General features: G+C 44.9%; 1 protein-coding gene across 6 annotated transcripts; it reads right to left on the bottom strand.

Annotated features, from left to right (window-relative positions):
* Positions 1 to 124: 124 nt before the first annotated feature.
* On the bottom strand, positions 125 to 25,131 carry elf2b (E74-like factor 2b (ets domain transcription factor)). 6 transcript variants are annotated; one of them, XR_005475822.1, is made up of 12 exons: positions 24,777 to 25,130; positions 15,701 to 15,898; positions 14,453 to 14,705; positions 9,190 to 9,315; positions 8,790 to 8,978; positions 5,599 to 5,685; positions 4,099 to 4,291; positions 3,337 to 3,732; positions 3,007 to 3,181; positions 2,097 to 2,339; positions 639 to 1,874; positions 125 to 578 (listed from the first exon to the last, which is right to left on the bottom strand). XR_005475822.1 is itself a non-coding variant. In XM_038986044.1 (11 exons), exons 2-11 carry the CDS (start codon positions 15,797 to 15,799, stop codon positions 1,518 to 1,520), a joined length of 2,115 nt encoding a protein of 704 aa, XP_038841972.1. In that variant the 5' UTR covers positions 15,800 to 15,898; positions 24,777 to 25,131; the 3' UTR covers positions 125 to 1,517. The 6 variants fall into 6 exon arrangements, 4 of the variants coding, with proteins under 4 accessions (XP_038841972.1, XP_038841969.1, XP_038841971.1 ...); XR_005475823.1 differs by having other exon boundaries at positions 125 to 608; positions 669 to 1,874; XM_038986044.1 differs by having other exon boundaries at positions 125 to 1,874; positions 5,599 to 5,682; positions 24,777 to 25,131.
* Positions 25,132 to 25,138: the final 7 nt, after the last annotated feature.

Genomic DNA, 25,138 nt, shown 5'->3' with positions numbered 1-25,138 from the left:
AGGTCCCAGAGAGGGTTCCTGGTGGTGTGTAGATCGACGCTCTCTAACACAGCATTTACCGCAAATGCAGGAACATCGCCTTTGGAAGAGCATCATTTCATTAAACAAAAGACAAAACAGAAAATAATTTAATTAAAATGTTTTTTTTTAATATTTCAGTAAAATCTACTTGAATACACTTTGAAACAAGAGTACAACAAAATAGAATATACTTCAAATGTTGAATATACAAACTAGTTCTGTCCGAACAGCTTTCTCCCTCTTCATTACAACTAAGAAAAACAAACTGCTACAGGAAATGTAGGGGGCAGAGCCAAGATGGCCGACGAGAGGTTCATGCTGAGGAGCTTTCCTTTTCAAAAGCTGCAGGCAGTTACCCTAGAGACAGTTACCCTGGGGAAGTAGATGTGGTCAAGTCTAGAACCAACCAGGGTTGGAGTCAGTTCCATTTCGTTTTTTTTATCATTGAGAGAATTAGAATTTCAGTCTACTTCCTGAATTGAAATGGATTTGACCCCAAACCCTGCAACCGACCCACGTACACGGACCTGGGCTGCAACCGACCCACGTACACGGACCTGGGCTGCAACCGACCCACGTACACGGACCTGGGCTGCAACCGACCCACATACACGGACCTGGGCTGCAACCGACCCACGTACACGGACCTGGGCTTCAAACTACAATAGAACAATGGTGTTGCTGTATTGTTTTAAAACACTGTGCTTGGTACATGGTATCAAAAAGGTCAAGAAACCGTAACACAAAAAAAAGCTAAATCTGCTTATCTTATAAACAATGCAATGAAAAATAAAAACCAATCATTCTAAGGCTGTTTTGATTTTAATTCCCCTAAACTGTATAATAGTTATATACATATAAAGTCCCTTTGGCTTTTTATTTCCCCTTGTAAGAGCTGATCCTAGAACAGCCCGCAGTCTTTCCTGTGGTTTGTTTCTGCACCGGGAATCTGCACAGTGATCAGGCAAATAAAATGCTGGTCGTACACAAACTTTTCTATACAAAACCCCCTCCATCTCACTCCTTTTCCTTTCCAGTTCACATTTTTTGGTTTTTATAATTAGCCTTTTGTTTAGTGTTTTTTTTCTGTTAAGTTTGTATTTTTCATTGTAGCTTAGTTAGCTAGTGTCTCGTCTGTCAGAAACAGAAAACGTAGTGATTTAAGTTGGACTTGGTCCCTTTTTCTGAAGGAGATTCTTCCCTTTTGAAAAGTCATTGCTGGGTTCCTATGTTGGCTGGGTGTCCTACGGTATTCTACGACTCAAATGACACCCTATTCCCTACAGAAGTAGTGTACTGAATAGGGGGCCATTTGGGATGCGCCCTGGGTCTCCATGGAGATGAGGCTGTGGTTGGAAGGTAGACCACCCCAGGGTAAATCAGAGGTGGTTGTGGGTCTTTATAGTCTCTCAGACTGTCATGTAGAAAAAGAAGAACAAACTCCTATCTGGGCAAAAACTGTACAAACTACGAGGTGTGTGTCCGTACTTGTGACCTCAACACTCCGGATCTTCTGATTTGATCTCAGGCAGCACCTCTTCTGATTGGACGGCTACCGGGATGATCTCCGGTGCTTCCGGTAACGCCGTCTGGACGGGGAGGGCCTGTAGCGACACCGTTTGAACGGTCAGCGTCTTGGCTTGCTGCTGCGGCGGTTCTCTCATTGCCGTGGCAGATCTCTTGATGACACCGCTGATGATATGGGATGCCGCCACCGGAGAGCTCTGATTGGCTGTCGTCGTCACGGTGACCACTGCTGTCCCGGTCCCGCCACCTTGCGTCGTCGTGACGATATGATGTGTCTGTTGTTGTTGATGATGATGCAGCGTTGTGGGAACAGCCAGCCTCATCACCTTGGTCACAGGGGATAGAATTTGTAATTACATAAATGAAGACAATGTTCAAATTTGTAACAAAAATAAATACACATTAATACACAAAAAAACACATTTGAAGTCTGTGCCAATGCAATACTTTTTTACTTGCATTTCAGTATCTTGTGATGTTTCAAAGTATGTGTTTCCCAATTTCTAGCTTAAAATGGCCAATAAAAAAACAATATTTTTTAAAGTCACCTGTGTCCCTGCAGCCATGGTAGCCATGGTCACATGAGGTGCCAGGGCTCGTACCCCCCAGGAGTTTGTCCCGCCCAGGAGAGAGATGCTGCCCGGGGAGCCCCCCAGGCCAGGCTTGGTCTGCTGCTGGTACTGGGCCAGCTGGTGGGCTGGGATGGTGATGATCTTAGCCAGTTGGACCGTGATCTTGTCTCCGTTCTCCGCTGTGGCTGGAACCATGGTGGGGATGGTCTGGATTACAACCTGGAGAGAAGAGATGAACAGGTCTATACAGAGGTGGGGGGGGGGGGGGGGGGGTCTGATTACAACCTGGAGAGAAGAGATTAACAGGTCTACACATTCTAGATCTATACAGAGTGGTGGGATGGTCTGGATTACAACCTGGAGAGAAGAGATTAACGGGTCTACACATTCTAGATCTATACAGAGTGGGGGGGGGGGGGGGGGGGGCTGATTACAACCTGGAGAGAAGAGATACGGTCAGGAACAGGTCTACTCATTCTAGATCTATACAGAGTGGGGGGTCTGGATCACAACCTGGAGAGAAGAGATTAACAGGTCTACACATTCTAGATCTATACAGAGTGGGGGGGGGGGTCTGATTACAACCTGGAGAGAAGAGATACGGTCAGGAACAGGTCTACTCATTCTAGATCTATACAGAGTGGGGGGGGGGGGGGGGGGGTCTGATTACAACACGGGCAAAATAATTATGATGTAGAAGGTAAAGGATTAGATCTAGTCATTTTAATTTCATGAGATCAAAAGATAATATGGTTTCCAAGATTCCAGTTTTGAATCGTGGGCTTGATGGTTAGGATGAGGCGTGCCTGCGTAGCTCAGTCAACCGGTCCACTCTGTCCACACTACAGAGCAGCTAGCTGACACACCAACTGGCGTGGTTACCCACCTTCGGTTGGGCGTTCGCGTTGCCCGTTGCCGTGCCGATGGGAGAGGCGTTGGCCAATTGGTAAGTCGTTCGGCCTCTCGACATCCCTGGCGCCTGTTGCACGGCGACCGTTGAGATCTTCTGGCCCAGTGACGTTGTCATGACTACAGGCACTTGCATGGCAACCCGTACAGTCCTGGACGGAAACAATAACAAAATGGAGTCAGTGACAAAGTTTTGTAAATACAGACTTACTAGATATCACTAGATAGATAAAGTATTTTACATTCAGCATGAAACCCCCAGAGTGAATTATATGTTTCAGGGTCAGTATTAGGGTGTGTCTCTAACCTGGGTCCTGAGGAAGTGGGGATGATGGCCGTGTGAGAATGCTGCGTCTGGGTTCCGTCTGGCGCCGTGGAAATGGTCACTATCCTCGGAACCCCCACTGCCGCCCCGCCCCCTGTCATCACCACCTTGTTGCCCTTAGCAACCGGAGGATGGACCACGGTTCTAGTCCCACCCCTCAGGATGGTGGGCGTCGTGGCGAGCTCGGCCACATTCAGTATCGTCTCCGACGAGGGCAGGACTCTCTCGTGGTAAGACTTCTCTGAGCCAATAAGATCGTCCGATCTGGTGTCGGCCTTGTCGTCCTCGATGACAACGATGTTCTTGGGCATCTCCTTGAACTGGTAGACCAGCCGCTGACCTTCGACCTTGGCCAGTATACCACGCTGGTAGTAGTACCTGGTAGAGAGGGAGGAAGAAGGAGAGGGAGGGAGAGAGAGAGGAGAGGGGATAGGGAGAGAGGAGAGGGGATAGGGAGAGAGGAGAGGGGATAGGGAGAGAGGAGAGGGGATAGGGAGAGAGGAGAGGGGATAGGGAGAGAGGAGAGGGGATAGGGAGAGAGGAGGGGGATGGTAAAGTTCAGACTGAACTGGAAGTGGCATCCAGCCGGTCATAACTGACAAACACTAATGTTCCTCAGAGGAACTCATCCAACCAACAGTATTCCCCAAACCAACAACCTACACATCTAACTCAGTTAAACCCTCTTTCACAGTCAATGCCAGTCCATTTCAAGTGCTAGACGGTTGTAGGGTAAGTCCTCACCTCAGAGCCCGTCCCATGGTCTCATAGTTCATGTCAGGCTTGTTCTTGTGTTTACCCCACAGCTTGGACACGGCCTTGGAGTCCACCAGCTTGAAGATGCCCTTCTCCCTCTGAGTCCACTTGATGTACCTGGGACACGTGTTCTTGTCCTGGAGTAAGTCTAACAGGAACTCCCACAGGTACGTGGTGCTGCCTGGGGGAACAGAGACAGACAGGTCGCTCAACAGGGAGACAATATGTATCCCTCTCTCTAAGTTCACAGGCTTAAACAACAGGGAGACAATATTTATCCCTCTCTCTAAGTTTACAGGCTTAAACAACAGGGAGACAATATTTATCCCTCTCTCTAAGTTCACAGGCTTAAACAACAGGGAGACAATATTTATCCCTCTCTCTAAGTTCACAGGCTTAAACAACAGGGAGACAATATGTATCCCTCTCTCTACGTTCACAGGCTTAAACAACAGGGAGACAATATTTATCCCTCTCTCTAAGTTCACAGGCTTAAACAACAGGGAGACAATATTTATCCCTCTCTCTACGTTCACAGGCTTAAACAACAGGGAGACAATATTTATCCCTCTCTCTACGTTCACAGGCTTAAACAACAGGGAGACAATATTTATCCCTCTCTCTAAGTTTACAGGCTTAAACAGGGAGACAATATTTATCCCTCTCTCTAAGTTTACAGGCTTAAACAACAGGGAGACAATATTTATCCCTCTCTCTACGTTCACAGGCTTAAACAACAGGGAGACAATATTTATCCCTCTCTCTAAGTTCACAGGCTTAAACAACAGGGAGACAATATTTATCCCTCTCTCTAAGTTCACAGGCTTAAACAACAGGGAGACAATATTTATCCCTCTCTCTAAGTTCACAGGCTTAAACAACAGGGAGACAATATTTATCCCTCTCTCTAAGTTTACAGGCTTAAACAACAGGAAGACAATATTTATCCCTCTCTCTAAGTTCACAGGCTTAAACAACAGGGAGACAATATGTATCCCTCTCTCTAAGTTTACAGGCTTAAACAACAGGGAGACAATATTTATCCCTCTAAGTTTACAGGCTTAAACAACAGGAAGACAATATTTATCCCTCTCTCTAAGTTCACAGGCTTAAACAACAGGGAGACAATATGTATCCCTCTCTCTAAGTTTACAGGCTTAAACAACAGGGAGACAATATTTATCCCTCTCTCTAAGTTTACAGGCTTAAACAACAGGAAGACAATATTTATCCCTCTCTCTAAGTTCACAGGCTTAAACAACAGGGAGACAATATTTATCCCTCTCTCTACGTTCACAGGCTTAAACAACAGGGAGACAATATGTATCCCTCTCTCTAAGTTTACAGGCTTAAACAACAGGTTAACGTTACAAAGAATATGGTTGATGAAAACTTGGTTGTGGTAAAATGAAGTCCAAACCCCTAATCAACACATGAAATCCTAGGAGTTTATGTATGTGTCATTTCTATATATTTGGTGTGTCCCACCTTTTCCTTCTCTGGGTTTCTTCTTGATGCCGAGGTCCGGGGATCCGTTGGATACAGCAGGCTGGTGAGTCTTTGGCTTCCTCCCTGCTACACAGACACAATACCAATAAAGTTTTTCAAACTAAATCAAATCAATTGACATTTGTCGAAGACATGAGCATTTCACATTGCGTGCAATCTCCCAATATGCCAATAGATGGCGCTTTTTCTGTCTACAAGACACAGCCAGTCTGACAAGTCAGTCCTATTTACCATCAACATCCTGTCTATAAGACACAGCCAGTCTGACAAGTCAGTCCTATTTACCATCTACATCCTGTCTACAAGATACAGCCAGTCTGACAAGTCAGTCCTATTTACCATCAACATCCTGTCTACAAGACACAGCCAGTCTGACAAGTCAGTCCTATTTACCATCAACATCCTGTCTACAAGACACAGCCAGTCTGACAAGTCAGTCCTATTTACCATCAACATCCTGTCTACAAGATACAGCCAGTCTGACAAGTCAGTCCTATTTACCATCAACATCCTGTCTACAAGACACAGCCAGTCTGACAAGTCAGTCCTATTTACCATCAACATCCTGTCTACAAGACACAGCCAGTCTGACAAGTCAGTCCTATTTACCATCAACATCCTGTCTACAAGATACAGCCAGTCTGACAAGTCAGTCCTATTTACTGTCTACAAGATACAGCCAGTCTGACAAGTCAGTCCTATTTACCATCAACATCCTGTCTACAAGATACAGCCAGTCTGACAAGTCAGTCCTATTTAACATCAACATCCTGTCTACAAGATACAGCCAGTCTGACAAGTCAGTCCTATTTACCATCAACATCCTGTCTACAAGATACAGCCAGTCTGACAAGTCAGTCCTATTTACTATCTACATCCTGTCTACAAGATACAGCCAGTCTGACAAGTCAGTCCTATTTACTATCTACATCCTGTCTACAAGATACAGCCAGTCTGACAAGTCAATCCTATTTAACAACATCCTGTCTATAAGACACAGCCAGTCTGACAAGTCAGTCCTATTTACTATCTACATCCTGTCTACAAGATACAGCCAGTCTGACAAGTCAATCCTATTTACCATCAACATCCTGTCTACAAGACACAGCCAGTCTGACAAGTCAGTCCTATTTACTGTCTACAAGACACAGCCAGTCTGACAAGTCAGTCCTATTTACTGTCTACAAGACACAGCCAGTCTGACAAGTCAGTCCTATTTACTGTCTACAAGACACAGCCAGTCTGACAAGTCAGTCCTATTTACTGTCTACAAGACACAGCCAGTCTGACAAGTCAGTCCTATTTACTGTCTACAAGACACAGCCAGTCTGACAAGTCAGTCCTATTTACTGTCTACAAGACACAGCCAGTCTGGCAAGTCAGTCCTATTTACCATCAACATCCTGTCTACAAGACACAGCCAGTCTGACAAGTCAATCCTATTTACCATCAACATCCTGTCTACAAGACACAGCCAGTCTGACAAGTCAATCCTATTTACCATCAACATCCTGTCTACAAGATACAGCCAGTCTCACAAGTCAATCCTATTTACCATCAACATCCTGTCTACAAGACACAGCCAGTCTGACAAGTCAATCCTATTTACCATCAACATCCTGTCTACAAGACACAGCCAGTCTGACAAGTCAATCCTATTTACCATTATTATCTTTATAGTACTGTTATCATTAAAACCATTTAGGCTCTTTAGCATTACTTTGATGTCTTAATCAACAGCCGGTGTCTTAATCAACAGCCGGTGTCTTAATCAACAGCCGGTGTCTTAATCAACAGCCGGTGTCTTAATCAACAGCCGGTGTCTTAATCAACAGCCGGTGTCTTAATCAACAGCCGGTATCTTAATCAACAGCCAGTATCTTAATCAACAGCCAGTATCTTAATCAACAGCCAGTATCTTTGGGTAGTATTATGGAAAATTTCTTGATTTCTCAGTGGATAGCCAGTATTCTATTCTGTCTTAGAGTCATCTTAACCTTTCTGACAGGTTGGTGGACAGGCTCTGGTTCCTCTAGGAGGGTGACCCCCTTGTCCTCATCACTAACCTTTCTTCTTCCTGACAGGTTGGTGGTCAGGCTCCGGTTCCTCTAGGAGGGTGACCATGTCCTCATCACTAACCTTTCTTCTTCCTGACAGGTTGGTGGTCAGGCTCTGGTTCCTCTAGGAGGGTGACCATGTCCTCATCACTAACCTTTCTTCTCCCTGACAGGTTGGTGGACAGGCTCTGGTTCCTCTAGGAGGGTGACCATGTCCTCATCACTAACATTTCTTCTTCCTGACAGGTTGGTGGACAGGCTCTGGTTCCTCTAGGAGGGTGACCATGTCCTCATCACTAACCTTTCTTCTTCCTGACAGGTTGGTGGACAGGCTCTGGTTCCTCTAGGAGGGTGACCATGTCCTCATCACTAACATTTCTTCTTCCTGACAGGTTGGTGGTCAGGCTCTGGTTCCTCTAGGAGGGTGACCCCCATGTCCTCATTACTAACCTTTCTTCTTCCTGACAGGTTGGTGGACAGGCTCTGGTTCCTCTAGGAGGGTGACCATGTCCTCATCACTAACCTTTCTTCTTCCTGACAGGTTGGTGGTCAGGCTCTGGTTCCTCTAGGAGGGTGACCCCCATGTCCTCATCACTAACCTTTCTTCTTCCTGACAGGTTGGTGGTCAGGCTCTGGTTCCTCTAGGAGGGTGACCATGTCCTCATCACTAACCTTTCTTCTCCCTGACAGGTTGGTGGACAGGCTCTGGTTCCTCTAGGAGGGTGACCATGTCCTCATCACTAACCTTTCTTCTTCCTGACAGGTTGGAGGACAGGCTCTGGTTCCTCTAGGAGGGTGACCATGTCCTCATCACTAACCTTTCTTCTTCCTGACAGGTTGGTGGACAGGCTCTGGTTCCTCTAGGAGGGTGACCATGTCCTCATCACTAACCTTTCTTCTTCCTGACATGTTGGAGGACAGGCTCTGGTTCCTCTAGGAGGGTGACCATGTCCTCATCACTAACCTTTCTTCTTCCTGACAGGTTGGAGGACAGGCTCTGGTTCCTCTAGGAGGGTGACCATGTCCTCATCACTAACCTTTCTTCTTCCTGACAGGTTGGTGGACAGGCTCTGGTTCCTCTAGGAGGGTGATCCCCATGTCCTCATCACTAACCTTTCTTCTTCCTGACAGGTTGGTGGTCAGGCTCTGATTCGTCTGGTTCCTCTAGGAGGGTGACCTCCATGTCCTCATCCATACAGTCTTCCGTAGACACCTCCACCACAGTCTCGGTCATCACGTCTGGACGCATCGCAGCGTGGATGAAGTCTGGGGTGGTCACACACCCTGCCGGGATGAACACATCTAGTGGGACAAGAGGGAACACGTTAAGAAGAGAGAAAGAGTGTGTGTAGTGTGTGTTCTGGTGGATATGACGTTGTGTGAACAACAACATTCTTAAGAAATCTGAGATCTACGACATCAATGATGTCTCTCTGTTCTTGTCTCTCAGCTTATGGATGGAATATGGTGAATACAAATAAAATATCCAAATTAGTGTGTGTGTGTTAGTTACCTGGGCTGCGGTCCCCTCTCAGGCTGGTAAAAGAGTCCATGTGCAGCAGAGCCTCGGCAGCCTCGATGGTCTTATCAGAACAGTAGATACTGGTGCCAGACTGTTGGTAATGGACGGACGCCTCCACTGAAACAGAAAACACACGTTAGTAAAGGTGAAAAGCACCATTGCAGGTCTGTACAGCTGGTGTAGACATTTCATTACATGTACAGTACAGAGGGGTTCTGATGCATCCTACTGGAAATAACAGTTGTGTTTGGTTACCTCAGACTGTTACCACAGTTTGGTTTTTATTGTGAAAACACTGTCGGCGTTCCACCATTAACGGTTTACTACCAAACTAAAGTTTGAGACACTTCCATGGCTTGTTTACTACACTTCACACAGGACTTCTAAAGACTGTCAAAGCTGACATTCTCTCTCTGGCGCCCCCTAGCAACCTTTCCCTCTCCAGCTACTATGGCATAACTGATGTAGGATCAGCTGCAAATAAAAGTCCTATTCTTTACCACTATGACCTACAGCGTCAGACTGACCTTAAAACAGATGTTACAGAGCATTAAGTAACTAACTAACCATAACTAAACGAACTAACTAACTAACCATACAATAAGTCTTGGTTAGAAGTCATGGTTTCCTCCTTTCCTTTGGGCCCTGGGGTTTTTCCTTATAAAATGACCCAATCTGGAAAACCCTCTGGGCCTTTGTCTTCCTCATTATGGGCTGTCTACAACAAGGGGTCTAGAGGGTTTCCTTGGGCTCTTCTGGTCACGGTAAATCATTTGGGCTAGGATTGTTTCACAAAGAAAAGTAGACAAGGAAAAATGAAGCAATTTATTAGTATGGGTATGCAGTCATTCTGAGGAACTAGGAGACAGACTAAGCCCAGGGATATGTCCAAAAATGGTACCCTATTCCCTTTACAGTGCACTACTTTTGACCAGAGCGCTATGGGCCCTGGTCAAAAGTAGTGCACTATATAGTGGATAGGGTGCCATTTGGGACCGAACCAAGGGCACCTGTTGTTGTCCCTCTCTGGGAAGCACGTCTCTGGTTACCATCACCCCTGCCCATGTTTGGCTATGAGGCAGGCACAGGGTAGGGGAGAGGGGTTATCTTTAGGAAGACTGCCCCCCCCCCCATTCAGACCCTGACACACACACACTACCCGTCGTCCCAAGTGCAAATAAACTGTAGCCCCACACACACACATAAACAAAGAGAACTACTATAGGCACCTGATTGGCCCGAGCAGCACTTGAAACCAGGCAGGACTACCTAAATAAACCCACCATAAACCATAACATAGGCTGGCCACTGGATACTTTGACACCGATACATAGGCTATAAATAAACATAGCCATTTGACATCCACACTAAGATGCATTTATCTGTAAGCATATCATACATATGGGTTTAACTGTAAAAGTCTGTAAAAAAGTCTTATGCATTTTCATATTTCTAGGGATTCGTTCAACAGTCAGTGTTTGGTTAAGCGAGGTTGGTTATCTGAATATTTGGTTGGGTACTGACCCGGGTTGAAATAGTACTGCTGCACTACCCTATTCAGACATTGTATTTCTTAAGAAAATGTATTAACATCTGTAAAAAGCAATTGAGTCTAAAAGTCAGCATATTTCAAAGTACAAAATGCTTGTGAATAAATATGATTTTCATCATTACTTCTCGACAAGAAAGAAAGAATAAGCTGGTACTATTTGACCGAGCCAATAATAGCAAGTCCGACACAAAGTAGTGCTGTCCCCTATGACTTCCGTGTTTACACTCGCGTAGCCTTTCCCTCCAGTTCTCTTCGAAGACGGTGAAGACGGTCTCCATCCCCACGTCACTCACTCCCCGCCCCGGACGCCATTGGATACTTCAGTAATCTACGCCCACCCATCTAGCAGCGCTCATTGGCTGGTGGGAGGATTTCGAACGCCTCACGAGCGCCGTTGGTCAAGTGGACCTGTCAATCAAGCCACAACCCGCCTAGATGCATAACAATGCTTCCGCCATCGAAATGATCCAAAAATAATTGAAAAATATCGTTAAATCAAGGAAATTATATATCACTCTAGCCAATGTAAAAAAATATATATATAATAACCTTTGTATGCCGAACTGAACTTAAACGAGACACGATTTGCACTTAAAAATCGCTAGCGAGTAAAACGCAAAAGCCAGCATTGAGTGCACCGTTAGCAGCCACACACTTCACGGGATAAACCACTGGGCCCATACTTAGATAACGGTCCGAATCTGACTCAGAAAAACGGAACATGGCTGAAAATAGATGAGAAAAAAAGTCACAAAATGACTAGAATACAGCTTTCAACTAAATGTTTACACTCACTTCAGTGTCATTCAATGTTTGAACAAACTGGCTGTATGTTATTCAACAAGGAAACATATTTCGATAGACTATATTGTAATTCAGGGATACAATCACAACATAAGTGATTCAATATAGGTAGATCATATATACAGATTGTGTATTTAAAGCCATGATAAACGCGGAATAAACATAAATCCACATGCCCTTCCGACTCAGACAGCGTGGCAAAGACGTAGGAAAGACAACACATCTACAACACTTCCTGGTTTCAGCGGGGCTCCCTCTCTGCCCGAATAACCAGTTATTATGATACACATGGACGAACAAACTATAAATCACGATATGCACGCGCTGCTACGTGCAGATTGCGGTCTAATCTTCCAGTGCTCAAAGCCAAGCGGTAATTTTAAACATTTTAAGAACGACTGAAGAAAAGCGGACATCGCCATGCAGGTTACTAAGCAAGGTGATCACTTCCTGCTTTGCCCTCCATTATTTCACGAAACTACTTAACGGATATGGGGGCGCAGCGGTCGCTAAAATAAACACAACGTGTCAACAAACGGTCGCCGGTAGAACGAGTTCTAAATAAAATCCGTTACCTGCTCTGATGAGCAGATCGAGTTGGTTAGCGGGCCCCTCATGAAGTGAAGTCGCCATGTTCTTCCCGTGTTGCAGATTCGCATTGACTTCACACTGAAATGCAAAGGCAGCCAAAAGCTCAGATCACTCCGCCGTCACAGGAAATCTCAAATTCATCCAGACCGCTTCACAACCCCCACAACCGCGGCAGACGGGTGTCCTTCCGCGCTAAACACAGGAAATCCTTCGCGCTCTCTCTCTCGAGCTCTTGCCAAAGATGGTGGATACATTTAGATGTCCCACTCAGGCCGTTAAACATTTTTAAAGTTCCTGTCTGAGTTTAAGGGGTGGCTCTCCCATAGGCACCAATACATTAGCAGCTGGGTCTGATTCGCTTAGTTCATTGACTGTATATGAAGCAGAAAAAAAGGAGCGAGTGAGATGTCTCGCTTCCTTTTCCATCTCTGCTCTTGCATCGATCGTCAACCAAAGCAGGAAAAAAGGACAATTCCTCCATAATACGCCCGTGCATTCAACATAAAAAAAGCATAACAGAGCATTTTAAGACACCATTAATGTAATATATGTATTGCATTCTTAACAATGAACATTAAACTCAAGGAATAAATATTTTAAGAGCATATAAACGTGTCTTCATTTGCATTATAGCAAAACGACCTTTGGCTAAATAGGAATGATGTAAACCTGATTTTTTCTTAATTCTCTTACTAAAGTAAGTAAAAATGAAACAGTCTGCTGAGGTACAGAGTGCAGAAATGTTTAGATTGATGCCAGAGCATGTAGGTACTTAGGTCATCATCCAGTTTAATGGGTTAGTTTTCTGACTGGAGTCTAACACCAAGTCTACGCCCCAGACAGCACTCAGCGACTCGCACAACAAGTCAGTCATTGTGTCAGCAACCAATGACGGAATATAAAAAGGGAAGAAAAACAAGGAGTTAAAAAATAAAAATATGTTACTTTAGACACTTTGAGGGAATGCGCACACACCGTTGTCTGTCTGCTTACCTGGCTGGACAACACTCCTTTCCAAAGAGAAAACTTCAGAAATAATGAAATAAATACCTAACTTTTTAAATCTTACATGCTTTTGGTTTGGTGTGTTTTCCCCCCCACCTTGTCCAACTAACTACAGGCTATAGACTGTCTGCCTAACCTTTTTGCCTAACTCAATCAATCAAATGTATTTATAAAGCCCTTCTTACATCAGCTGGAACCAGGCTCTGAAGGGTGGCCAGTCCTCTTCTGGCTGTGCCAGGTGGAGATATAACAGAACATGGCCAAGATGTTCAAATGTTCATAGATGACCAGCAGGGTCAAATAATAATAATCACAGTGGAATCACAACTGCAATCAACGCATGTTTACAACTTCCAAACAGTACACTTGTGGACTTTTTATGTACTACAGTGGACAGCCACAAGAGGGCGATGTCTACTGGCAGACAGGCCTTACATATCCGCTTTCTGAGTTTCCTAGCAACCACACCAAAGCTGTGAGTGACTGTAGTACTGTGGATGAAGCTGTGGAAAATAATGTACATCTCCACAAATGAAAATAACACCTGGAAACTGGTGTGGGCTGTGTATGTCAAGTGAATGTAAAAATCTAAGTGTATATAAAAAAAGGTACATGTATGTATGTATGTATGTATGTATGTATGTATGTATGTATGTATGTATGTATGTATGTATGTATGTATGTCAAAAGTTTGGACACACTGACTCATTCATTTACATTTACATTTACATTTAAGTCATTTAGCAGACGCTCTTATCCAGAGCGACTTACAAGTACATACATTCATACTTTTTTGTACTGGTCCCCCGTGGGAATCGAACCCACAACCCTGGCGTTGCAAGCGCCATGCTCTACCAACTGAGCCACACGGGATCCCCATTCAAGGTTCCTGTCCACTCATTCAAGGGTTTTTATTTATTTGTAGTATTTTATACATTGTAGAATAATAGTGAAGACATCGAAAACTATGAAATAACACATATGGAATCATGTAGTAACTAAAAAAGTGTTAAACAAAACAAAATATATTTGAGATTCTTCAAAGTAGCCACCCTTAACCTTGATGACAGCTATATACACTTTGTTGAACACTTTTTTGGTTACTACATGATTCCATGTGTGTTATTACATAGTTGTGATGTCTTCACTATTATTCTACAATGTAGATAATAGTACAAATAAAGAAAAACGAGAAGGTGTGTCACAACTTTTGACTGGTACTGAATGTATACACACACCACTAGAATATTCAGGTTGGGTAGGTATATGGTATATGTAGGCCTGTGTGTACACCCCTCTCACCTGTCTCCACCATCTCAGTCTCCACCTCCTGTTCTTCCCCCACGTCCTGCATCAGGTAGGTCCCGTCATCGTAGACCAGAACCTGGGCAGAGAACCACTGCTCCATCCCCCTGCCTGGGACCTCCTCCACGATCACTGCTGGGTACTCCTCCTCTTCATCCAGCTCCCCGTCTGTCTCTTCTTCCACCATGTCTCCCTCCACCTCTACCTCACCGTCTCCCTCCTCACACTCCTCCACCTCACACTCTCCCTCCTGGAGAACAGGGGGGAGGGAGTAGGACAAAGAGGAACAGAGATGGAGAGAGGGACGAGGATAGAACAACAGAAGGGGAGAAGAGGAGCTTGGTTTAGAAAACAGAACACTTTCTCTCCTGCTATACAGTCCTCAAAGTATAGGAGACGTGTAAAGGAAGCAGCCAGTGTAGGAAACATTATGTATCGCAGCCCTGATCATGTCCTTTCTTAAAAAGCAAGGAACAAGGAAAGGAAGCCAGTGAGTATGAATATTGGAGAGCAGCACCCTATCTAGTCCTGTCTTTAAGGAAAGGAGACGTGTAAAGGAAGCCAGTGAGTATGAATATTGGAGAGCAGCACCCTATCTAGTCCTGTCTTTAAGGAAAGGAGACGTGTAAAGGAAGCCAGTGAGTATGAATATTGGAGAGCAGCACCCTATCTAGTCCTGTCTAAGGAAAGGAGACGTGTAAAGGAAGCCAGTGAGTATGAATATTGGAGAGCAGCACCTATCTAGTCCTGTCTTTAAGGAAAGGAGACGTGTAAAGGAAGCCAGTGAGTATGAATATTGGAGAGCAGCACCTATCTAGTCCTGTCTTTAAGGAAAGGAGACATGTAAAGGAAGCCAGTGAGTATGAATATTGGAGAGCAGCACCCTATCTAGTCCTGTCTTTAAGGAAAGGAGACGTGTAAAGGAAGCCAGTGAGTATGAATATTGGAGAGCAGCACCTGTCTAGTCCTGTCTTTAAGGAAAGGAGACGTGTAAAGGAAGCCAGTCTAGGTCCTAGGTGATTTCACTGCTCATAATTCAACATTACATTTGAGTCATTTAGCCGACGCTCTTATCCAGAGAGACTAACAGTTAGTGAATTCATCTTCAGATAGCTAGGTGGGACAACCACATCTCAGTCATAGTCAGTACATGTTTCCTCATTAAAGTAGTTATCAGTAAAGTCAAGTGCGAGCGTTAGTTCATTAAAGGTGTTTGTTACTCAGTCCAACCCTCTCACCACTCACCTGATGAGGGTCCTCCACGGCAGTGACATACTCAACCACCGCCCCTCCACTGTCAACGAGCACCACCGAGGTCATGACGCATGCCCCTCCACGCTCCATCCAGCCCCAGCCTACTCACTGCTGCCCCCTGGCCCCACCTCGCTCTGCTGCCCCACGCTGGTGGCCTCCGGTACTGCAGCCAGGCCACAGCTCAGACCACTGAGGAAGAGACAGAAGTTATTTCAACTTTATAAAGCCAGTCGTTGAGAGCAAATTGTCTTTGGCATGGACAGGCCTACACGATGGTAAGAGAGACCTGTGGTCTAGAGAAACATCTAGTTGCTGCTCTCTTCCCCTCTTTACCACTGAGCCAGTACCAGGTTTCATACCTCTAAGGGCCTATCCCCTCTCCCTCCCTCCTTCATATCTCTAAGGGCCTATGGTTGCTAAGGGCACAAGGTCCTCACTTCCTGCTCAGAGGAAGAATGATTGGACTTTGAGAGGAGGAAATACAGACTGGACACACATTTCACTTGCTCTCTCACCCACATTTCACTTGCTCTCTTACACACACACATCACTGATCACACACACACTACACATCACCGATCACACACACACTACACATGTCACACACACTTTTCACTTTCTCTCCCACACACAGCAGCAGATCTCTGAGGCAGAATTCTAGAAAGCAGGTCAATACCAAAACATAATGACTGTTCCCTCCTCCGATTGATACGGGACAGGTCAATACCAAAACATAATGACTGTTCCCTCCTCCGATTGATACGGGACAGGTCAATACCAAACCATAATGACTGTTCCCTCCTCCGATTGATACGGGACAGGTCAATACCAAACCATAATGACTGTTCCCTCCGATTGATACGGGACAGGTCAATACCAAAACATAATGACTGTTCCCTCCTCCGATTGATACGGGACAGGTCAATACCAAAACATAATGACTGTTCCCTCCTCCGATTGATACGGGACAGGTCAATACCAAACCATAATGACTGTTCCCTCCTCCGATTGATACGGGACAGGTCAATACCAAACCATAATGACTGTTCCCTCCTCCGATTGACACGGGACAGGTCAATACCAAAACATAATGACTGTCCCCTCCTCTGTTTGATACGGGACAGGTCTATACCAAAACATAATGACTGTTCCCTCCTCCGATTGATACGGGACAGGTCAAAACCAAAACATAATGACTGTTCCCTCCTCCGATTGATACGGGACAGGTCAAAACCAAAACATAATGACTGTTCCCTCCTCCGATTGATACGGGACAGGTCAATACCAAAACATAATGACTGTTCCCTCCTCCGATTGATACGGGACAGGTCAATACCAAAACATAATGACTGTTCCCTCCTCCGATTGACACGGGACAGGTCAATACCAAAACATAATGACTGTTCCCTCCTCCGATTGATACGGGACAGGTCTATACCAAAACATAATGACTGTTCCCTCCTCCGATTGATACGGGACAGGTCTATAGCAAAACATAATGACTGTTCCCTCCTCCGATTGATACGGGACAGGTCAATACCAAAACATAATGACTGTCCCCTCTGTTTGATACAGGACAGGTCAATACCTAAGTCCCAGCTCAGTGCTATCTAGGACAGAACTCAACACACACCATTCTCAAATAAGAGTCTCTCCTCTCATTTCTTAGAGACCATGGCCAATTAATCCCACTCCTCGACTAACAATGTATCTCTATCCTATAATTAACTTGCTCTCTCTTTTAGCCTAATTGTCACCTACTCATGGTCTTTCGGTTTAATCTAGTAACTACCCATTCCCTACTGTAATGTAGTTGTATTATTACTGAGACAGGCTGGTGTTCCCTACTGTAATGTAGTTGTATTATTACTGGGACAGGCTGGTGTTTCCTACTGTAATGTAGTTGTATTATTACTGAGACAGGCTGGTGTTCCCTACTGTAATGTAGTTGTATTATTACTGGGACAGGCTGGTGTCTCCTACTGTAATGTAGTTGTATTATTACTGAGACAGGCTGGTGTTCCCTACTGTAATGTAGTTGTATTATTACTGAGACAGGCTGGTGTTCCCTACTGTAATGTAGTTGTATTATTACTGGGACAGGCTGGTGTTCCCTACTGTAATGTAGTTGTATTATTACTGGGACAGGCTGGTGTTCCCTACTGTAATGTAGTTGTATTATTACTGGGACAGGCTGGTGTTCCCTACTGTAATGTAGTTGTATTATAACTGAGACAGGCTGGTGTCTCCTACTGTAATGTAGTTGTATTATTACTGAGACAGGCTGGTGTTCCCTACTGTAATGTAGTTGTATTATTACTGGGACAGGCTGGTGTTTCCTACTGTAATGTAGTTGTATTATTACTGAGACAGGCTGGTGTTCCCTACTGTAATGTAGTTGTATTATTACTGAGACAGGCTGGTGTTCCCTACTGTAATGTAGTTGTATTATTACTGGGACAGGCTGGTGTTTCCTACTGTAATGTAGTTGTATTATTACTGAGACAGGCTGGTGTTCCCTACTGTAATGTAGTTGTATTATTACTGGGACAGGCTGGTGTCTCCTACTGTAATGTAGTTGTATTATTACTGAGACAGGCTGGTGTTCCCTACTGTAATGTAGTTGTATTATTACTGAGACAGGCTGGTGTTCCCTACTGTAATGTAGTTGTATTATTACTGGGACAGGCTGGTGTTCCCTACTGTAATGTAGTTGTATTATTACTGGGACAGGCTGGTGTTCCCTACTGTAATGTAGTTGTATTATTACTGAGACAGGCTGGTGTTCCCTACTGTAATGTAGTTGTATTATTACTGGGACAGGCTGGTGTTCCCTACTGTAATGTAGTTGTATTATTACTGGGACAGGCTGGTGTTCCCTACTGTAATGTAGTTGTATTATTACTGGGACAGGCTGGTGTTCCCTACTGTAATGTAGTTGTATTATTACTGAGACAGGCTGGTGTTCCCTACTGTAATGTAGTTGTATTATTACTGAGACAGGCTGGTGTTCCCTACTGTAATGTAGTTGTATTATTACTGGGACAGGCTGGTGTTCCCTACTGTAATGTAGTTGTATTATTACTGGGACAGGCTGGTATTTCCTACTGTAATGTAGTTGTATTATTACTGAGACAGGCTGGTGTTCCCTACTGTAATGTAGTTGTATTATTACTGGGACAGGCTGGTGTTCCCTACTGTAATGTAGTTGTATTATTACTGGGACAGGCTGGTGTTCCCTACTGTAATGTAGTTGTATTATTACTGGGACAGGCTGGTGTTCCTACTGTAATGTAGTTGTATTATTACTGAGACAGGCTGGTGTTCCCTACTGTAATGTAGTTGTATTATTACTGGGACAGGCTGGTGTTTCCTACTGTAATGTAGTTGTATTATTACTGAGACAGGCTGGTGTTCCCTACTGTAATGTAGTTGTATTATTACTGAGACAGGCTGGTGTTCCCTACTGTAATGTAGTTGTATTATTACTGGGACAGGCTGGTGTTCCCTACTGTAATGTAGTTGTATTATTACTGGGACAGGCTGGTGTTCCCTACTGTAATGTAGTTGTATTATTACTGAGACAGGCTGGTGTTCCCTACTGTAATGTAGTTGTATTATTACTGAGACAGGCTGGTGTCTCCTACTGTAATGTAGTTGTATTATTACTGGGACAGGCTGGTGTTCCCTACTGTAATGTAGTTGTATTATTACTGAGACAGGCTGGTGTCTCCTACTGTAATGTAGTTGTATTATTACTGGGACAGGCTGGTGTTCCCTACTGTAATGTAGTTGTATTATTACTGAGACAGGCTGGTGTCTCCTACTGTAATGTAGTTGTATTATTACTGGGACAGGCTGGTGTCTCCTACTGTAATGTAGTGGTATTATAACTGAGACAGGCTGGTGTCTCCTACTGTAATGTAGTTGTATTATTACTGAGACAGGCTGGTGTTCCCTACTGTAATGTAGTTGTATTATTACTGAGACAGGCTGGTGTCTCCTACTGTAATGTAGTGGTATTATAACTGAGACAGGCTGGTGTCTCCTACTGTAATGTAGTTGTATTATTACTGGGACAGGCTGGTGTTCCCTACTGTAATGTAGTTGTATTATTACTGGGACAGGCTGGTGTTCCCTACTGTAATGTAGTTGTATTATTACTGGGACAGGCTGGTGTTTCCTACTGTAATGTAGGAGAACAGGGCTGGGATCAATACTAATAGAAAACCCTCTTCAATTATTCAACACAGCTGACTGATCCAGGACCTGCAGACCTTATTAACAACTTGATTCATATAGTTTAGTTCACTTAACCTGTCGTGGACTAAAACAGACCCAGGACTTGTAGTGCAGAGAAGACCTTGGTCATTATTCCTATAGCCTGGTCACTAAACATATTGTTAACTAGCTAAACCTGCCCTTTATACACTGTGCTTATACACTTATACACTTTATCCACTTATCCACTTGTCAGTCACTGTGCATTGTGTTGCTGCATGTTGTAGACATTTCACAGCCTTCTTCAGTCTTTCTGTCTCTGGCATGGGATATAGCCTACACACCCTGGAGTGACTGGCTGAGTGAGTGAGTGACTGGCTGAGTGAGTGAGTGAGTGACTGGCTGAGTGAGTGAGTGACTGGCTGAGTGAGTGAGTGACTGGCTGAGTGAGTGACTGGCTGAGTGACTGGCTGAGTGAGTGACTGGCTGAGTGAGTGGCTGAGTGAGTGAGTGAGTGACTAGCTGAGTGAGTGAATGAGTGACTGGCTGAGTGAGTGAGTGAGTGAGTGAGTGAGTGAGTGAGTGAGTGAGTGAGTGAGTGAGTGAGTGAGTGAGTGAGTGAGTGAGTGAGTGAGTGAGTGAGTGACTGGCTGAGTGAGTGACTGGCTGAGTGAGTGACTGGCTGAGTGAGTGACTGGCTGAGTGAGTGACTGGCTGAGTGAGTGACTGGCTGAGTGAGTGAGTGAGTGAGTGAGTGAGTGACTGGCTGAGTGAGTGAGTGACTGGCTGAGTGAGTGAGTGAGTGAGTGACTGGCTGAGTGAGTGGCTGGGTGAGTGAGTGACTGGCTGAGTGAGTGGTTGAGTGAGTGAGTGAGTGGTTGAGTGAGTGAGTGAGTGACTGGCTGAGTGAGTGACTGGCTGAGTGAGTGACTGGCTGAGTGAGTGAGTGGCTGAGTGAGTGAGTGGCTGGGTGAGTGAGTGACTGGCTGAGTGAGTGGCTGAGTGAGTGAGTGAGTGAGTGAGTGAGTGAGTGAGTGAGTGAGTGAGTGAGTGAGTGAGTGAGTGAGTGAGTGAGTGAGTGAGTGAGTGAGTGAGTGAGTGAGTGAGTGAGTGACTGGCTGAGTGACTGGTTGAGTGAGTGGTTGAGTGACTGGCTGAGTGACTGGCTGAGTGACTGGCTGAGTGACTGGCTGAGTGACTGGCTGAGTGAGCGTGCGTGCACAACTGTGCATGTGGGCAGTGCAATGGACGTTGCCTGGTCACACAGTGAAATGTCAAGACCTTGGAATAGGCAGCCCTATCATCCAAGCAACATAGTGTGTGTGTGTGTGTGTGTGTGTGTGTGTGTGTGTGTGTGTGTGTGTGGTGTGTGTGTGTGTGTGTGTGTGAATGTTAAAGTGCACAGCCCTGCATCCTTGAGGGCTGCAACATCTGCAAGTTTCTTTTCACTCTGGCCCAAGGCTGGTGGAAAACATTGACACTAAGATAACAGTCAAAGAAAGGATGTCATCAGCAAATCACAAACCAGCTGGAGGAGGATATTCTCTCTCTACCCCCCCCCCCTTTTTCTCTCTCTCTCTCACTCCCCCCTCTCTATCTCTCCCCCCTCCCTCTCTCTCATCTCTCTCTCATTGCCTCACACTCCCTCTCAAAAACATAGGAAATGCAGTGGCGCCAGCTGTAGCTGTTTCGTAAACATGATATAAAGTCGCCTCGTCAGTCCTCAAAGTCCACACACAAACATTCCCTGACAGCTGTTGCACCCAACGTTCCTTTGTTCAAAGCAACACTAGAACGGAGTAGCATATTGTAGCTGGTTAATGTGGGACAAACACAGGTATGATGGCCTGACACACACACACACACATACTCATACACTCCCCCCCCCCCCCCCCCCCACACACACACACACACACACACACACACACACACACACACACACACACACACACACACACACACACACACACACACACACACACACACACACACACACACACACACACACACACACACACACACACACACACACACACACAAAGCAGCAGACTAAACAAGTCTCAAACAAGTCCTTCAACATTCAAACCAGAATTACAGGCCCGTCAGGAGAGGCTGCCATGTCACCACAGAAGTACACAACAGTTGCAAACCCTAAAAGTCAACAAAAGACAGGCAGAAAACAACCCCACTAAACTGGAGTTCTTACTTTACAAAGTCAGCATGATTAGTGTGGACGACTGGCATAAAAACACTACGGAACGCCGATCCATCTACATTACATCAAGAGAATGTAGGTTATCACTCACTCCAAAGTCCTGTCATTCCAAAAGTCTAACGAAAGACAACATCTTCCCCATTACAAGATACAGAGGAGCCAAACGACCACTGCAAACATTCCTCAGACAGGCTACTTACCAAGGAACCCCATGGAACAGAGAGAGCAGGTTGAGATGGAGTCACAGAGTCTCATGACCGCTCCACATGCTCAGTCTGAACCCTGCATCCCCAAACTGGATCCAATACTGGAAGGATTCCAACATTCCATACAAGTATCCAACATTCCATACAAGTATCCAACATTCCCAGGAATCCCACAACATTGTGACTTCCTCCTGCTGTTAATTCATCCGTGACATCTAGAAAAAGGTAGGAGCTTTGTTTGACTGTCTTTCAACCAGCTAAATAAACAAGTAGTGATACAAAGAGGAGAGAGAGAGAGAGAGAATGTAGTCTTGCTGCATTGCAGAAACATTTTCCTTGCCTCTATTTCTCTGTAACCTCTCTTTCCTTCCATCTCTCTCTCCCCATCCCTCTCTCCTCTCGTCCGTCTTCTCCATGCGGGGGAAAGAGAGTGAGCCTCAGAGAGACTCAGCACTTTGAGAGTGTGAGCCCTGCCCCCAGATCACATGATGAGGGTGGAACACACACACAGCGTCACATGATACTGCAACAACAGAGCTTTTGTTCAGACTGAGGCTAGTTGCTAAAGATACAACGCCCTGCCTTGTGCCCTGCCCTCTCTCACACACACACACACACACACACACACACACACACACACACACACACACACACACACACACACACACACACACACACACACACACACACACACACACACACAATTTAGGCCTAGATGACCTAAAGTGCACACACACACAAGCCAACATCAGATGATCTCACACGCCCACAGACAAACACTAGCTGTTATTCACCATCAACTGTAACATCTCCCACAGCAACATCAACAGTTACAGACAGACACTAGCTGTTATTCACCATCAACTGTCGTATTATTTATACCCAGTCAGTGCCTGAGGTCGTATTATTTATACCCAGTCAGTGCCTGAGGTCGTATTATTTATACCCAGTCAGTGCCTGAGGTCGTATTATTTATACCCAGTCAGTGTCTGAGAGATGTCGTATTATTTATACCCAGTCAGTGCCTGAGAGATGTCGTATTATTTATACCCAGTCAGTGCCTGAGAGATGTCGTATTATTTATACCCAGTCAGTGACAGAGAGGTCGTATTATTTATACCCAGTCAGTTCCTGAGAGATGTCGTATTATTTATACCCAGTCAGTTCCTGAGAGATGTCGTATTATTTATACCCAGTCAGTTCCTGAGAGAATGTATGTAGACTAGACTGTGTGCTCAGCATGCACCCAAGATCAAGTAGCCCATCAGGTGTAGCACACCACTGTGTGCATCTACTCTACAAGGACAGTCTCCATAAGTGCCAGAGTTTGACCAGCGAACCCAACACTCACTGTGAGCATTTATTCATCCCCTGCCGCCCCTTCTCATATCACTATGGTAACCCTGTGGTCCATCCCACCACCAGACCTTGGTTCCCCACCCCCCTCTTGGGAACCAACCAAACATTCACCCAATATGTAATATTCAAGTAAACGTACGCTTTTGTTCAACAGTCGGTACACTGCAAGTTTCACTGTGTAAACGGTGTCTGTTGGACTCTAGTTACTGGTTGCCTAACAAGGGCATTGATGCCAAGGTGAAACCGTTGTTCACTTGTGAGATAACTATCCTTCAGGGCCTAGCTCGCTGGTTCAAAGGTTACTCTATGCCAATGCTACTCATTTAGTTAGCTATCAGTTTGGTTGCATTAGCAGTTAGTCACAAATTCCTTGTGAGGGAAGCAGTTATTACAGGCCAAATGTCAAGTGCCGCCATAGTCTTATCTAGGGCAAGATAACATTACAGTCAGAAAGACAGACAGACCAACGTCTGTTTTAGTTAGTCTGAATAACTTATTAATAATGTAGGAAAATGAAATATGAAAATGTATCCACTCACTACCGTAAGTCGCTCTGTAAAAGAGCGTCTGCTAAATTAAAACAAATATCAACTGTAGCAGTGTTTCACAAAACCCACTGACGCCTGTGCAGCTATTGCCGACATTACTATTGTCTGTGGTTTAACTCTTGGGCAATAGTATATTGGGGTTGTAGTGGGTTAAATTGTCATTACCAGGGGCATTGCCAGTGTAAATGCATGGGTATTAAACAAAACCGAGGGCGAGATGTACAGCACTGGGATAGTAAGTTAACTAGCTAGCCATTTTACTGTAACTTTCTGGAGCCCTCTCTCGCTCTCAAACATGAACATTGATTAAAGAGTTTATTTATTTAAAAACCACAGCAACTAGCTAACTAGTTACCATTATTAACTAACGTTAGCTAAACTGTGACGTCCCCTCTTCTCTAGTTAACGTTAGTTAGCTAACATGCATATGTTCTGGTATTCACGATTATCAGCTTGTTGTTAGATAGTTAAATAGTTTTGCAGAATTAGCATATGGATAGTTACAAGAATCTCCTTACCTTGAAATGCCTCTTCTGCCCAGTCCAAAGGGGGTTGCTGATGCAAGGCCGAGTCAACAGACACTCACACAATGGTAACGTTAGCTGCTGCCAGTGACACTCCGCAACCTCTTCCGAACAGACCTAGCTAGCGTTGCTAACGTCAAAGCTAGCTAACGTTAACTAGCAACCCGTTTGTTGTTAGCGAACCAGATCAGTATGCCGCATAATGTAAAGCTATCTACAACATTTGGATTTGGTTGTTTCTGGTCGTTGTGAAAGCACGTTTCTATGTTATTCTGAACAATAAATAAAACGGTGTTTTTTCCAAGGGGGCTGGACTCGTTCTTTTTGCTGGGAGGAGAGATTCGGGTCAAAGAAAC

This window comes from Salvelinus namaycush, unplaced genomic scaffold, assembly GCF_016432855.1.
Source record: "Salvelinus namaycush isolate Seneca unplaced genomic scaffold, SaNama_1.0 Scaffold403, whole genome shotgun sequence".
NCBI classification, from domain to species: domain Eukaryota; kingdom Metazoa; phylum Chordata; class Actinopteri; order Salmoniformes; family Salmonidae; genus Salvelinus; species Salvelinus namaycush.
Note: the sequence above shows the minus strand (reverse complement) of the source record. Positions and strands in the feature narration are given on the sequence as shown.

What these genes read in the sequence shown, in the direction of transcription:
- elf2b (XM_038986041.1), bottom strand. Translation starts at nt 15,799, where the DNA reads ATGGAGCGTGGAGGGGCATGCGTCATGACCTCGGTGGTGCTCGTTGAC. An exon ending in GACTGAGATGGTGGAGACAG is followed by an intron (nt 9,316 to 14,452) that starts GTGAGAGGGGTG and finishes TTTCTGTTTCAG; the next exon opens with TGGAGGCGTCCGTCCATTAC. An exon ending in ACCATGGGACGGGCTCTGAG is followed by an intron (nt 3,733 to 4,098) that starts GTGAGGACTTAC and finishes CCTCTCTACCAG; the next exon opens with GTACTACTACCAGCGTGGTA.